Genomic DNA, 14,862 nt, shown 5'->3' on the forward strand with positions numbered 1-14,862 from the left:
CCCATGTCCACGGCCAGCAGTGACTTGGAGGAGCAGCGACTTGGTGGCCTGGCCATGCGGGAGCCCCAGCTCTAAGAGAGTGTTTCCTTCTGGGTGATGTGACTGTGGACAGAAACTGGGTCCCTGACTGTGGTCCAGGAGCCCTGCTGAGTTCAGAGCGTCTAAGCACACAGCTCTGTGTGCTGGGACCCCCTGGAGTGGGTGGGACTGACCTTTACCCGGCCCGGAGTTCATTGATTCACGCCCTTCCCAGCAGTTCCAGTGTCTCCCCAAGTATCCTGGTCACACTGCAAAGTCCTTTTGAGTCACAGGGTGAATACTCCAAGTCTATCAATTTTATAAAAACAAGAAAGTACCAGGCGTGTTGAGAGTAAAATTAAGTACCAGGGAGGGCCTACTTCATTCCTCTCTACAGAAAGGGTTTGCAGCCTCAGAAATGGGAGTTTCGGGCAGGGACCCATTGTTGGCATGTAGCCCCTGAGCCCTGCCGGCTTGAGCCCCAAAGCCGTCTTTCCAGGATCTTGTGGAGGTGGAGGTGCTGCTGCTCCAGGCTGTGAGGATCCGCGCGCCCATCACAAGGATGAGGACAGGGACCCAGGTGAGGTTCCCATCACAGGGATGAGGGCGGGGATCCAGGGAGGTTCCCATTACAGGGATAGGGGGTACCCAGGTGAGGTTCCCATCACAGGGATGAGGACAGGGACCCAGGGAGGTTCCCATCACAGGGATGAGGGGGGGACCCAGGGAGGTTCCCATCACAAGGATGAGGGGGGGACCCAAGGAGGTTCCCATCACAGGGATGAGGGGGGGACCCAGGAAGGTTCCCATTACAGGGATAGGGGGTACCCAGGTGAGGTTCCCATCACAGGGATGAGGAGGGGGGACCCAGGTGAGGTTCCCATCACAGGGATGAAGGGGGGGGGACCCAGGTGAGGTTCCCATCACAGGGATGAAGGGGGGGGACCCAGGTGAGGTTCCCATCACAGGGATGAAGGGGGGGGACCCAGGTGAGGTTCCCATCACAGGGATGAAGGGGGGGGACCCAGGTGAGGTTCCCATCACAGGGATGAAGGGGGGGGACCCAGGTGAGGTTCCCATCACAGGGATGAAGGGGGGGGGACCCAGGTGAGGTTCCCATCACAGGGATGGGGGCGGGACCAGGGAGGTTCCCATCTCAGGGATGGGGGCGGGGACCCATGTGAGGCGGAACCTCTCCAGCTCCTCCTGTCTGTGTCCTCGGAGCAGCCTCCAGCAGGTGTCAGGCTCTGAGACCTGGTTCAGGATGAGCCTGGGGGAGCTGTTCCCAGGACGCTGTTGCCTCTGCTGGGGCGATTCTGCAGCCCCTTGACCCTGTTCACTCTCTGGGTCCAGCTCCATTCCCGCCTCTCCTGCTGCGTTGCCCAGGCTCCCTGTCCTTCTTCCCCGGCGCCAGCTCCCGTATGTGTGGCGCCCACCCCTGCAGTCCTAAGGGGGTGACGCCCGTGTCTGTGCCGGTCTGTCGCCTTGTTCACCTGGAATAGCACCTGGTGCCTCCCAGCAGCTGGCGTTTGGATGGCATGCACCTTTTTCGTGCTTTGTATGTCGTAGTCCGCGTGGAGTGCATTACCCCGGGGGTGGCTCCGGGGTCATCTCCGCATCACAGACGAGGAGGTGCACACGTGGCAGGCTTAGGGCGTCTGCTGAGGCCACACAGCCAGTGAGCGTTGGGACTGGGCGCTGACCCGCAGCTGGACTCAGCTCCACCCCAGCCCCTTGCTGTGGTGCCTCCATGTCCGTTTGCCCTCGGATCAGCGCTTGGTAAATCCAGAGTGTGGGAGACCGAGCCCACCGCTGTGAGCAGGGTCCCCACTAGACTGAGAGGGACGGGAACAGGGTGAGCCGGGCTGCCGGGGGGCTGCAGGCCCCTCAGAGCTCTAGGCGGCTATTCAGGAACGGGGTCCCTCGGCCCCGGAAGGACGGGCGGGAGGGGCTGGCGCTGTGCCGGGCCGGCCGCCGACTTGGGAGGACTTGATCGAGGCCCCCCTTGCCTTCAGGAAACAGGGCGGCAGCGGGCCCTGGGGGGCACTGCAGGCTGTGTCTCAGGGCGCCCGGGGGCTCCGGCCATGGGACGCGGGTGGTCACGGGCCTGGCTTCTCCCCGCAGATGCCCGTCTACGTCACCGGGATCACCAACAACCAGAACCCTTTCTCCTTCGGCAACGCCGTGCCGGGCCTGACCTTCCACTGGTCTGTCACCAAGCGAGACGTCCTGGATGTCCGCGGGCGGCACCACGAGGTACTCACCCCCCGCCCCGGAGACCCTGACCTGAGGCGGGAGGGTTCTCACCGGCCCCCGCCCCGAGACCCCGCCCTCCTCCCCGGATGACAGCCCGTCACCCCCCCCCCGAGACCCCGCCCTCCATCCCAGATGACAGCCCGTCACCCCCACCCCTCCACCCGAGACCCCGCCCTCCATTCCAGATGACGTGAGGTGGGAGGGTTCTCACCCCGCCCCCCGAGACCCCGCGCTCCATCCCAGATGACAGCCCGTCACCCCCCCCCGAGACCCCACCCTCCATCCCAGATGACAGCCCGTCACCCCCACCCCTCCACCCGAGACCCCGCCCTCCATCCCAGATGACAGCCCGTCACCCCCCCCGAGACCCCGCCCTCCATCCCAGATGACAGCCCGTCACCCCCACCCCTCCACCCGAGACCCCGCCCTCCATCCCAGATAACAGCCCGTCACCCCCACCCCTCCACCCGAGACCCCGCCCTCCATCCCAGATGACAGCCCGTCACCCCCCCGAGACCCCACCCTCCATCCCAGATGACAGCCCGTCACCCCCACCCCTCCACCCGAGACCCCGCCCTCCATCCCAGATGACTGCCCGTCAGGCCCTCGTGAGGCTTCCTCGTCTGCAGCCACCCTGTCCCTCCCTGGGGTCCCTGCCCCCTCCAGCCCTTCGTGTGTCCAGGAACCCGGCCTTCAGCTCCCCTCTCGTGGGTCCCAGGACAGGCTGCAGCCTTTTCCTCTTAAGCTCATTCTTGCTGACCAGCCGCACCACCCAGGGGCTTAGAGGCAACCTGCGCGTGGAAGGGGCAAAGTCACTAGGCCCCAGAACGTCATGGGGTCCTGGTGGGGGTCCCCAGTGTGTAGCGTCTGACCCCCTTTCTAAGATGTCACCTGCCTCTGCCAGCCCTGGAGTTTTCTCCAGGCTTGTCCCAGGGCCCTACCCCGTCCCCTTAGGCTCCCTAGGGGGGCCCTGGCCCCTCCCCAGGTCTGTGCTGGGAGGTGCTGGAGAGACACACCGCCCCGTGCATGTGAGCTGAAGGCCGTGCGTGGGGAGGGTGGACACGCCCAGGTGACCTGGTCAGTGGGCTGTGCAGCGGGTACTGGCCCTGTGACTCCGGGCAGTAACCCCAGGTGGGCCTCAGTCACACGGGGCCTGAGTGCGGCTGCTTCCCGGGGTCTCTCCTTGTTTGTGGACAGTGGGGGCCTGGAGAGGGAGTCAGACGGGGGATGGGGTCTCTTAGAGGCTGCCTGAAGCTCATACAGTGCAAGATGAGTACCCCCGGTCCCCTGTCCCCATGGAACCAGGTCCTGTCCCCAGACCATCCCCATGGTACCCAGGCATGTGACTTCTTCACAAATACCCCATAACAAGGGCTCTGTGGGCAGCACCCCAAGCCCAAGTCGTCGGGGTGATCCGCCCTGAGCCCCGCGGCCAAGGCTCTAAGTCTTGCGTGAGGACACTGGCGGGGCCCACCTCTCCCGTGGGCCCTGGGAATGGTGTGAATCGCAGCGTGGAGTGCCCCACGCGTGTGCCAGGGTTGGCAGGCCCCCACCGGGGCGAGAGGGCAGCAGGGTGACAGGGGCAGGTGGCTCGGGATCTGGGGTGCCTGCCCTGTGTGGGAGCCGGGCCCGGGGCCCCCTCGGGACGTTCGGTTCTGTCTGTCGCAGGCGTCGCTCCGGCTGCCGTCGCAGTACAACTTTGCCATGAATGTGCTCGGCCGGGCGAAGGGCCGCACCGGGCTGAGGGTGGTGGTCAAGGCCTTGGACCCCACTGCCGGGCAGCTGCTGGGCCTCGCCAAAGAGCTCTCTGATGAGATCCAGATCCAGGTGAGGGTTGGGCAGACAGGAGTTGCTGTCAGCGGGGGAGTGCTGGCCAGCCCAGAGCACTGCTCCCCCAGGGCTTGTAGGGACACGTGGAGGGTGCTGGGGGCTGGGGACCAGCCCTGGGGGGTGCTCGGCCTGCGGGGAGCTGTGGTGAGGCTGGCAGGGCCTGAGCTGGGGCTCCAAGGTGCTGTGGGAGTCCAGGGCTGGGGTGACCCTGGGCTTCGTCGAGGGGAGGCGTTTGGGGCTGGGAGGGCCTAGCGGGGGCAGGTGGGGGACTTGGCCCGTGCATGCAGAGGCCTTGAGGTCTACAGTAGCTCGATGCACTTCCAGAGCAGGAGCTGACTCTGAGCTGGGAGTCAGGTGCCTTCTGGGGGGAAGAGGCTGGAAAATCTGGGCCGGACATGCATCTAATTGCCTATATTTCACAAGCGCTCGTGGAGGACGAGACGGAGGCAAACACCCCCAGGGCAGGGGGGTCACAGGGAGCAGGCAGTGGAGGGTCCCAGGAGGCCTCAAGAGCTGTGCCCCAGGAGACAGGGTGTGACCCCGTTGTTCATAGATGGGACCCGAGCCTCAGGACGGGGGCAGCCAGCCTGCTCAGAGCCCCTCGAGGGGGCAGCGGCAGGGTGGACCTGTCCACCCAGGGCCTGGCCCACGGCTCTCTCCAGCCCCACTGGCCTGAGCACGTTTAGCCTGAGGGACCCTCTTCTGCTGATGTGAGACTCAGTAATGTCCTGACCTCGTGCGTATGTGCTCAGTCGTGTCTGACTCTTTGCAATGCCATGGGCCGTAGCCCGCCAGGCTCCTCTGTCCATGGACTTCTCCAGACAAGAACACTGGAATGGGTTGCCATTTCCTCCTTCACGAAATCTTCCTGACCCAGGGATCGAACCCAGGTCTCCTGCATCACAGGCAGATTCTTTATCACTTGAGTCATCCAGGAAGCCCTTAAATGTTATATCTGGGTCCCCCTAAATTGCAGAGAAAGACTGAAAGTGACTCCTAGATATCATGAGGAAAGACACAGTTTCAAACCCCCTCTTCAAGAGGAAACAAGCCAATTCTAGGTCAGGCACATACCCCACGCAGGGTGAAGGAGCACATTTCAGAGAGAAATGCCTGTCTGCCCAGCCCCCGCCCCCAACTCCTGCCTGCATGTGCGTACACAGACTCACACACACACACACACACACAGATACAGATACATACACGCACAGACACACACACACACACAGACACAGACACACATAGACAGAGACACGCACACACACACAGACTCACACACAGAGACGCATATACACACACAGACACACACAAATACACACAGAAACACACATACATACACACACACACAGAGACTCACACACACACACACAAACACACACACATGTGTGTGTTCTTCCCAGCTGAAGACAAAGTGAAGCGAGCTCTGACCCTGTCCTGGAATTAGAGACAGGGCTTTGCATCTTCCGAATTCTGTTGCCTCAGTCGGGTCATTTAGCAGCTCTGCGCCTCGGTTTCCCTGGCTGACAGCAGGTAACTTTCAAGCGCATCGGAAACTCAGAGACGCTGGATCCAGCCCACAGAGGTGTTTTATTTGGCTCACTCAGTACTTCGAAACAGTCTTTTATTTGTTGCCAATGTTGAAAAATAGGAAGATTTTGTGTAAAAGCCCAGTGTGCGGCTTGTCCTGGAGACATTGGGTGATGCCACCGGCCAAACCGGCAGGAGATGAGACAGCCTCTCACTGATAGAGCTGAGCCCCCAGGTCACAGCCCCCAGGCCCCCTCGTCGCCCTGACCCCGGGCCGTGCCCCGTGCTGCTGGCACTGACGCTCCTCAGCAGGTCACGGGGCAGGAGAGGAAGGCCCCGTTGTGCCTTCAGCGCTGTGTCGGGGGGACCTCAGGGGTTACCTGCCCGGAGCAGTGGGAGGGGCCTGCCTGGGCGTGTGTTTCCTGTGTGATGCACAGCCAGTGAGGCAGCTTCACTCTGGGAGCCGTCGGCCCAGCGGATGGGCTCACCTGGCTCTGGAACCCGGTCCAGCCCCCAAGACCATGCCCCGTGTAGGGAGCCCTGCCCCTCCGTAGTGTCCTGCACGTCCCCAGCTCTGGGAGGTGAGCGCGCCAAGGATGCTTCCCTCAGGACCCTTTTTACTGATGAGGAAGCCGCACCTGAGTGTGTGGTCAGAGCAGCTGCTGGGAGGGAGGGGATGTAGGCCAGTTTCCTCTTCAGAAATCACCCGTTCGGTTTTAGACACAGGCCCTCGGAGCGTCCAGCTGGCCTGATCGTATCAGAAGCCAGCGGGGAGCCCCAAGGTGTGCTCAGCACCCAGGCTCGGTGTCAGGGGTGCCGGCAGCCCGAGAGTCCTCAGAGAGAGGGCCTTGGAAGGGTGTGGGCACAGTGGGCTGCGTGCAGAGAGCGGTCTGGAGTCCCTGGGGGAGGGCTGCCTCATGGGCTGGGGGCTGCCAGGGAGGGGCAGGGTCAGATCCCCCCGACATTGTCAGCTGTATCAGCCACTGGCCGGAGGTCACCAGGCACCCTGTCCCGGTTCTGTGAGATTCAGCAGGAGCCTGACAGGCAGAGAGGGTGTGAGGTGGGGCTGAGGGGGGTGCCTGGGGGGTCGTTGTGGGAGGGGCCGACGTGGAGAGCATGTCTGGCTGGGGGAAGGAGAATTCAGGCAGAGCCTCCCCAGCCTGGCAGTGTCACCAAGCAGGACCCTAGACCCCATCGCTGAGTGTGCCTTTTACACGCACACCCTGAGAGCTTGGGGGATCACAGCCCTCGCCCCACGAAGAGCCCCGGGGGCCTCCCCAGCGCACCTGCTGCTCCTGCCCAGCATGCCCTCAGCGCTCGCCGCCGCACCCGAGCTCCTAGCGGGGTGGCACCCGGGTCTCTCGACCCACGAGAGGCACGCCAACCCTGCACGTGGTTCCGGGGATCAAGGGAGAGCAGAAATCGCCCTCTCCCCCAGGTGTTTGAAAAGCTGCGGCTGCTGAGCCCTGAAGTAGAAGCGGAACATGTGCTCATGTCACCGAACTCATTCATCAAGCTTCAGACAAACAGGTACGTGACTCGGCGCGGCTCCATGTGGGTCGCGAGGCTGCGCTCACGTCCGACGGCTCATTTGTCAACGTCGGCAGGAGCTGTGAGTGCCAAGGGCCAGCCGCACCTCCCTGCCGTCCTCCTCCTCCTCCCGGCCGCGGAGATGGCCCATGCTTGTCTGCAGCATCTCCCCTTGGGCCCTTCTCCTCCCCACGGCCCAGACCGTCTCATGCTTTCTGCACAAATCCAGTTCTTCAAAGGCGGGAAAGTGCCAGCTTGGAGGGGTTCAGTCTCTCAAATGCCCCGTGTCTTTAAGACTTGCCACTCAGTGTAGTCTGGGAATTGGGACATCAGCTGGGGGGAGGGGGCACGTGAAAAATGCAGATCTCGGGCCCTCCTGGGTTGCTGAGACGCCTGTGAAGGCTGAGAAGCGAGTTCTGAAGCCTGCAGGCACACCAGACTCCTGCCTTGTGTTCCACGGTAGTGCTTTGTGTGTGAACTGCAGTTGCAAAGTCGGGAATTGCAAGGACGTTGGAGAAACACACACACACACACACACACACACACACACACACATCCACATACGGTGGGCACACAGCCAAAAGTGTCAGCGCCCGGCTCTGAGCTGGACTCTGGATCCCAGTCGGATGACAGCGGTGCCCTGGAGGAGTCTGGTGGGGGAGAGGGGAGTGTCGTGTGGGAAGGCTTGTAATGGAATGAAGCCGCAGCCCAAAGGAGGGCCTCCGTGCCAGGATTCTGGGGAGGCACGGCTCCCGTGGACATGCAGGAGTCGGGTCTCACAGGATGCGCAGGAGTCCTGCAGGTTAAGAGGAGGGCGTTGATGGAGGGGGCAGGAATTTGAGGCAGAAGCGGTGACATTTGCTTAAGGAGTCATCTGCGGAGGATTTGTGGGGCTGCGGCGCAGAGGGTGACTGGAGGGCGGGCCTGGGAGCTCTTCTTTCCTTCCTCTCTTTGTAACATCATGAATATGTAAAAGAGCAAAAGAGACTGCGTCATTTGTCTCCTCTCTGGTACACGTTATCAGTAGTTTTCCGAACCACATTCTTATTACAGCAACGGCCTGTTTTTATCCAGTTATTGGCGGAAGTGGGACGGGGCCAGGCCGTCGCTCCCATTTCACAGCTGAGCAAGCCGAGGCTGGGAGAGGGGATTTGTGTGTCTGAAGATGCACAGTTGCTGGTGGGCCATTGGGACTGCCTCTGGGCTCCATCCGGCTCAGAGCCCGCGGGCTTCCCAAGTCGGTGGCCTCCCTCGTTGCAGAGCACAGGCTCTAGGCTTCGGTAGTTGCGGCTCACAGGCTGTAGAGCGCGAGCTCAGTAGTCATGGCACGCAAGCTTAGCTGGTCCGTGGCATGTGGAATCTTCCCGGACCAGCCTAGAACCCGTGTCCCCTGCACTGGCAGGGAGATTTTTATCTACTGAGCCACCAGGGAAGCCTTAAAATGGAAGAATCTTTTGACTGCAAGCGTCTGTGTGGCTCATGAGACCCTCAGCTCTCACATGCTTCCTGCCGACTGGCTGTGGAAGGTGCTGCCCTACTGGGAACCGTTGGTTTTCCAAATGAGGTTTCCCATCGGTGGCCAGTGAGCTGCAACAGGCTGTGCATGGCGGCCTGGTGCGTCGTGAGGCCAGGATTGTGTTGCTTTCTCTCCTTGAGCAGCAGCCATCTTGCCGCTGTTGTCTGCGAGCATGGGTGTGTTTCGTTTTCCCAAGGGATGGCGCTGCCTCTTTGAGCTACCGTGTCCTGGACGGGCCAGAGAAGGTTCCCGTCGTGCATGTTGACGAGAAGGGCTTCCTGGCTTCAGGGTCCGTGATCGGCACGTCCATGGTCGAAGTGACTGCCCAAGAAGCTTTCGGGGCCAACCAGACCATCATTGTTGCTGTCAAGGTAGGATCTCGTCTGCCTCCTTTTTGGAATAATAAGAATAGCAGTACTGTTTTCCCCTCGCAGGTGTGCGAGTAAAGATACTCACCTTCTAGCCAAGAAATTGTAAGAAACTATTAAAGGTCCTAGGTGAGACTATAAAGAAGGCTGAGCACCAAAGAACTGATTTTTTTGAACTGTGGTGTTAAGAAGACTCTTGAGAGTCCCTTGGACTGCAAGGAGATCCAACCAGTCCATCCTAAAGGAGATCAGTCCTGAATATTCATTGGAAGGACTGATGCTGAAGCTGAAGCTCCAATACTTTGGCCACCCGATGCAAAGAGCTGACTCATTGGAAAAGACCCTGATGCTGGGAAAGATTGAAGGCACGAGGAGAAGGGGACGACAGAGGATGAGGTGGTTGGATGGCATCACCGACTCAATGGACATGAGTTTGAGCAAACTCTGGGAGATGGTGAAGGACACAGAAGCCTAACATGCTGCAGTCCACGGGGTTGCAGAGATTTGGACACGACTGAGTGACTGAACAGCAGTAATAGGTGAAAAGCTGAAGCATCTCCTGGGTATCAGAGCAGAGATCCTTGGACATGATTGATATCAATGAGCTCATTTCATAGATGAATAACTGTGGCCCAGAGCCGTATGAGGTTTGCAGGACTGGCACCCCGGTGTCCTGACTGGCCATCAGTGCCTGGATCAGCAGACACCTAAGCGCGATGAACTCAGCATGTGCTGTCCTGGCCCAGAAAGCACTCGGTTACAGACAGCACCTGGAGGGTGAGGGGGCCCATCTCACAGGCGAGGCAGTCAAGTCGCCAAGGCCACCAGGGGCTGGGAGTCAGGCTCTGGGCTCCAGCCCATGTCGGCCTGCCCCGGGTTGGTGCCCCCTGGTCCCCCCGCCCCCGCCACCATGCCCAGCATGCCCGTATGTCCCCTGCCTCTCTGCTCCTGAAGACGGGATGTTCTCCTTGGGAGGCCCCTGGATCGGGTCTCGTGGTTTATCCTGAACAGAATTTTCTTTGCACATCTCATCACAACCACAGTGTAATCCTCGCTGACAGAGCAAATACACGACCTCTTGAATATTAATATTTAGGCTCTGCTTGGGTCCTGGGCGTCTTTCCTTATTAGTGTCTTTTTGTTTCAAGATGGGCGTCTAGCAGGGAACCCCAACCCTAGTTTCCAAGTGACTGAAAGTGACTGAGGACGCGTCTCGGGTCACCAGATGGTACTGAGTGCCAGCTGTGTGCCCATCCCTGGAAGTGGGGTCTTTGAGGGGCTGGCGTTTTGGCCACGATGGATTTTACTGGAGACAGAGAACCAAGGTGGCTCTCTAAGGACCTTGGGTTCCCAGGCTCCCGAAAGCTGTCGTCCCTTCCTTTCCCATCCCCCCTTTCCCTGGAGCACCTCCAGGCACCTCGGCAGCATGCAGTGAACCCCAGATACCACCGCCGTCCGAGCGGACATTGTTTCTACTTTAAATGCCTGGAGAGCTAGGTCCTCCGACGCAGCCCAGCTTTCAAAGCCCAGGGGATGTTTTTGCAACATGAATAATGATCTAATTTTTCACAGTCGTGGACTCTGACTCTTGTGGGTTAGATTTCCTCGGAATGAGGCCAGCCACCGCAGGGAGGAGGAGGGCCAGCATCTGGGCTGGGCCAGTCTCTCCAAGACCCCAAGTCGGTCTCGCCCCCAGGCGTCATGCGCTGGGGAGCAGCTGGAGTGGGCGCCCATCCTGGGGGACTCTTGGGGGCGCCCCTGGTACAGTTGTCACCGCGGCTGCTTGCTGTCCCCAGGTGTCCCCTGTTTCCTACCTGAGGATCTCCATGAGCCCTGCCCTGCACACTCGGAACAAGGAGGCCCTGGTGGCCCTGCCCCTGGGCGTGACCGTGACCTTCACTGTCCACTTCCACGACAACTCCGGAGACGTCTTCCACGCTCACAACTCCATCCTCAACTTTGCAACCAACAGGTAGGCGGTTGGCCCCCCGCATTCCCCACGTGGAGTCACGTCTCCATCAGATCCAGATCTGACTCACACAGTGACTGATGACCACGCAGAGAAGCCAGTGCTGCTGAAGGATGAGTTCGTCACTCATGGTTCCCAAGAGCAGGGCGTTCACCCCACTCTCAGACCCCAGGAGAAGCACCAGGCTCGGCCAGGCAGCGGGCATGAGGGGCTGTTACCGAGAGTCTTTATTATGAGACACAGTCATTCGGCAGGGACGTCCCCTAATGCCCAGGAAGCGGAGCCCAGAGGTTGGGGCTTGTGGCTGGAGGTTTTTGCTAAGCCTTTGTGGGAGCTGGGCTGCAGGGGAGATGCAGACAGCCCTGGCCCTGCAGTCAGTGGACGCGCAGCGCTCGCTGCTCCCTCTGCAAAAGCCGATCGGAGAAGGCGCATGCCTTCCAACGCTCGGGTCGGCCAGGACGGGGTCCGATGGTCACTGGCCTCTGCTGTGTGCAGGCCTGCCTACGTGCCGTCTTGCTGACTCCTCACTGCTGCCCATTTGTAGAGGCCCAGAGAGGTCAGGCCACGTGTCTCAGGCCACACAGCCAGAGAGCAGGGTTTGAATACCAGGTTCCATTTGCGCTGCAAGGGCAGTTCTTTTCGGCTGACACTTCCGGAATAAAACTGCAGCCTCAGGCCAAGTATGAGGGGGAGGGGAGTGGTCTCCAGGAAAGAGAGCTGTGGCCCCAGGCTAGACCTGCCCACCTGTGAGTGCACTGGAGCAGCAGTTCTCAAAGTGTGGTCCCCACACGGCAGCATCGCCGTTGCCCGGGAACCCTTAATGCACGTTCTCAGGACACTTGGGTGTAACAAGGCCTTCAGGTGATTGTCAAGGCTGAGGACCACCATCCCAGGGGATGTAGGCCAAGCCAGGAGGAGCTGAGAGGAGCCTCAGACCCGGAAGGAGGCAGCAGGGCTCCAGCGTGTCCTCTCCGGGCACAGCAGGTCAATACCAGGGGCTGGTGACCACTTCAGCCTGGGCTTCCCGCGGGCCCTGGAGCAGACGTGTGCCCTGCGCTGAGCACACCTGGGCCCAGGCAATGGGAAAGCAGGGTCTGGAGTTGGGCCTGAGTCAAGCCTGGCTCTGCCCTCTCTGGGGCCTGTGAGCCTGGATGGATGGGTCACCCCTCCAGGCTGCCATATCTACACCTGTCGTGTGGGAAAGTGGCCTCGTCCTCGGGGCCACCAGCTGAGGCTGTGGTCACGAGGGCCTTTGGACTGTGGGGTGCTCCGTGCACACAGCAGGGCATCTGCAGGTCTGGGGCACAGGCCGCCCCTCGTCCAGCCCCCCAACTCCCCTGTGGAAGTCACATGGGCCCTTCCGTGGCTGGCGCATCGGTCTCCAAGAGAGCGCTCAGGGCTCGGGAGGCGGGGGCGTGGGGAGGGAGGCCATGGAGCTGGGGCCCTGACCCTCCGCTTGCTCAGCCCAGCCGTCCCTCCCAGCCCGCAGGGGCTGTCGTTCCCGAGTGCCCGCGTGTACCCACACGCCTGGCGCTGACCTTAGCTCTTTCCAGCTGCTGACCGGGTTTGCTGCTCACGTCAAGCCTGTGAAATGGGTACATGGTCAGCCCCACTCAGCAGATGAGAAAGCAGGTGGGCAGGGGCCATGCCCTTGTCCCAGTTACTTGTTTGAGGGCTGCCCGTGGCCCCAGAGTATCCTGGCTCCCTGCTCGGGCGGGCTGGGAGCACAGCCTCATCACCTGCTCTGGGCCTCGGCCTCCTCGTGGGACGTGGGGGTGCTGAAGCTGGGCGTCCTGTCTGGGCCGTGGGTGGTGGGGGAGTCTGGTTGGTATGGCCCGAGGCCCCTCACCTAGAACAGCTGCTCCGTGAACCTGAGCCAGGCGGCATCAGGGCGCAGTGGGCAGGCGCGGGGCCCAGCCGGGAACCTGTGCCAGACCCTCCTTGGGAGCTGGGGCCGCTCCCGAGACTTAGAGCCACGTCTCCCGTGCTGCAGGGACGAGTTCGTGCAGATTGGAAAGGGCGTCGCCAACAACACCTGCGTGATCCGCACGGTCAGCGTGGGCCTGACGCTGCTCAGGGCGTGGGACGCGGCGCACGGCGGCCTCTCCGACTTCGTCCCGCTGCCCGTCCTGCAGGCCATCTCCCCCGACCTGTCCGGGGCGGTGGTGGTGGGGGATGTACTCTGTCTGGCCACGGCCCTCGTCAGCCCAGAAGGTACGAGGGGTTCCAGCCGAGGGACGCGTGTCTTGGGTTGGGAGGCGGGAAGGGCTGCTCTGCCCCCTGGGGCCGGTGTGCATGTGGAGCTTGGTGAGGTTTTGGAGCAGGCGTCGGAAACCTGCTGTCCCGATCGGAGCCAGCCCGCGGCCTCTCCCTGCACTGGGCTTTAAGTGGTGCTCGGCTGCACTCCAGCTCCCCGTGTCAGCAGCCGTTTTCATCTGTGTGCTGAGTGGCAGCGTCAGAGACAGACATGTCCAACCCCAGATATTACCGTCTGGCCCTTTACAGGGACCTGGTGGCTCAGATGGTAAAGAATTCGCCTGCAATGCAGGAGACTTGGGTTCCATCCCTGAGTCGGGAAGATCCCCTGGAGGAGGGCATGGCCACCCACTCCAGTGTTCTTGCCTGGAGACTCCCATGGACAGAGGAGCCTGGCGGGCTATGGGCCAGGGGGTTGCAAAAGAGTCAATGAAAGTGAAGTCGCTCAGTCGTGTCTGACTCTTTGCAACCCCATGGACTGTAGCCTACCAGGCTCCTCTGTCCATGGGATTTTCCAGGCAATGGTACTGGAGTGGATTGCCATTTCTTTCTCCAGGGCATCTTCCCGACCCAGGGATTGAACCCAGGTCTCCTGCATTGTAGGCAGATGCTTTAGCGTCTGAGCCACAACGATAACAACAAACTCATTTTAAAACGAAGTTACACACTGCCTTTAAGGAAAAGCAAATATTATTTGCCGCAAATAGAAGGTGGTTGTTGAATGTTCTCATCGTGTTGATTATGTAACGAGGTTGGCTTTTCACTAAGGACCGCGGTGTAGTGACGGCTCAGAGTCTGCCACCTGCTCTGTTTGTGTAAAAAGGATTGCGTAGCAGGGTGGCTGGGCGGGGGCGATGCTGGGGGATGGCACGCAGAGGGCCAGCCCTGGAGGACCAGTGCCTGGGTCATCCCAGAATGGGAAATGACCGTGAGGTTCCCGGCGGGGAGGCACTGGGCAGGAGCAGGTGGCATGCTCCTGCGGGGTGGCACTCGGGGAGCAGGTGGCGTGGCCAGGAGCTGGGGGGGTGGGGGCAGGCTTGGGGCAGCGGGGACGCTGCCCGCTGAGACAGACGCGACGGGAACGACTGGAGTGTGAGGTGTGGGAAAGAGGTCACGCGCAGTTTCCCCTCCCAGGAGTCCCCGGGACCTGGAGCTCGTCAGCCAGCAGCATCCTCCACGTCGACCCCAAGACAGGCGTGGCCGTGGCCTGGCAGCCAGGCTCCGTGACTGTCTACTATGAAGTCTCCGGGCACCTGAGGACCTACAAGGAGGTGGGCCTTGGGCACACATTTGACTCCCGGGGGGTGGAGAGCTCATCTTCCCAGCTGACTGCTTCTCTTCTTCATGTAAGAAGCTCCAGCGCCTTGCGAGGCAATTGGCTGGGGGTCACGAGCCTGGTGGGGGGCTGGCCCCTCCTCACAGGCTGCTGGCACCCCCGTCCACAGTGGTGGGAGGACAGAGGCAGCCTCTTGGAGGTATCCCCGCGCCCACGCCACCTCGACGGAGCCCCGTGGGCAGGACTGTCCGCATGGGCGTCCCCCTGGGAGTGGCGGCCGTGGGCGGCCCTGTGCAGCGATTTGGCATCACCGGCA

General features: G+C 61.3%; 1 protein-coding gene across 1 annotated transcript in view; it reads left to right on the forward strand.

Annotated features, from left to right (window-relative positions):
• The window catches only part of NUP210 (nucleoporin 210), a 90,624-nt gene that overhangs the window by 65,945 nt on the left and 9,817 nt on the right, over positions 1–14,862 (forward strand). The window contains exons 26-33 of the mRNA XM_061397248.1: positions 518–598; positions 2,143–2,274; positions 3,943–4,101; positions 7,070–7,161; positions 8,874–9,048; positions 10,842–11,017; positions 13,008–13,228; positions 14,405–14,541. Of these exons, the coding sequence (XP_061253232.1) occupies positions 518–598; positions 2,143–2,274; positions 3,943–4,101; positions 7,070–7,161; positions 8,874–9,048; positions 10,842–11,017; positions 13,008–13,228; positions 14,405–14,541 (1,173 nt within the window). The remainder of the gene's footprint in view (positions 1–517; positions 599–2,142; positions 2,275–3,942; positions 4,102–7,069; positions 7,162–8,873; positions 9,049–10,841; positions 11,018–13,007; positions 13,229–14,404; positions 14,542–14,862) is intronic.

Source organism: Bos javanicus, chromosome 22 (assembly GCF_032452875.1).
Source record: "Bos javanicus breed banteng chromosome 22, ARS-OSU_banteng_1.0, whole genome shotgun sequence".
NCBI classification, from domain to species: domain Eukaryota; kingdom Metazoa; phylum Chordata; class Mammalia; order Artiodactyla; family Bovidae; genus Bos; species Bos javanicus.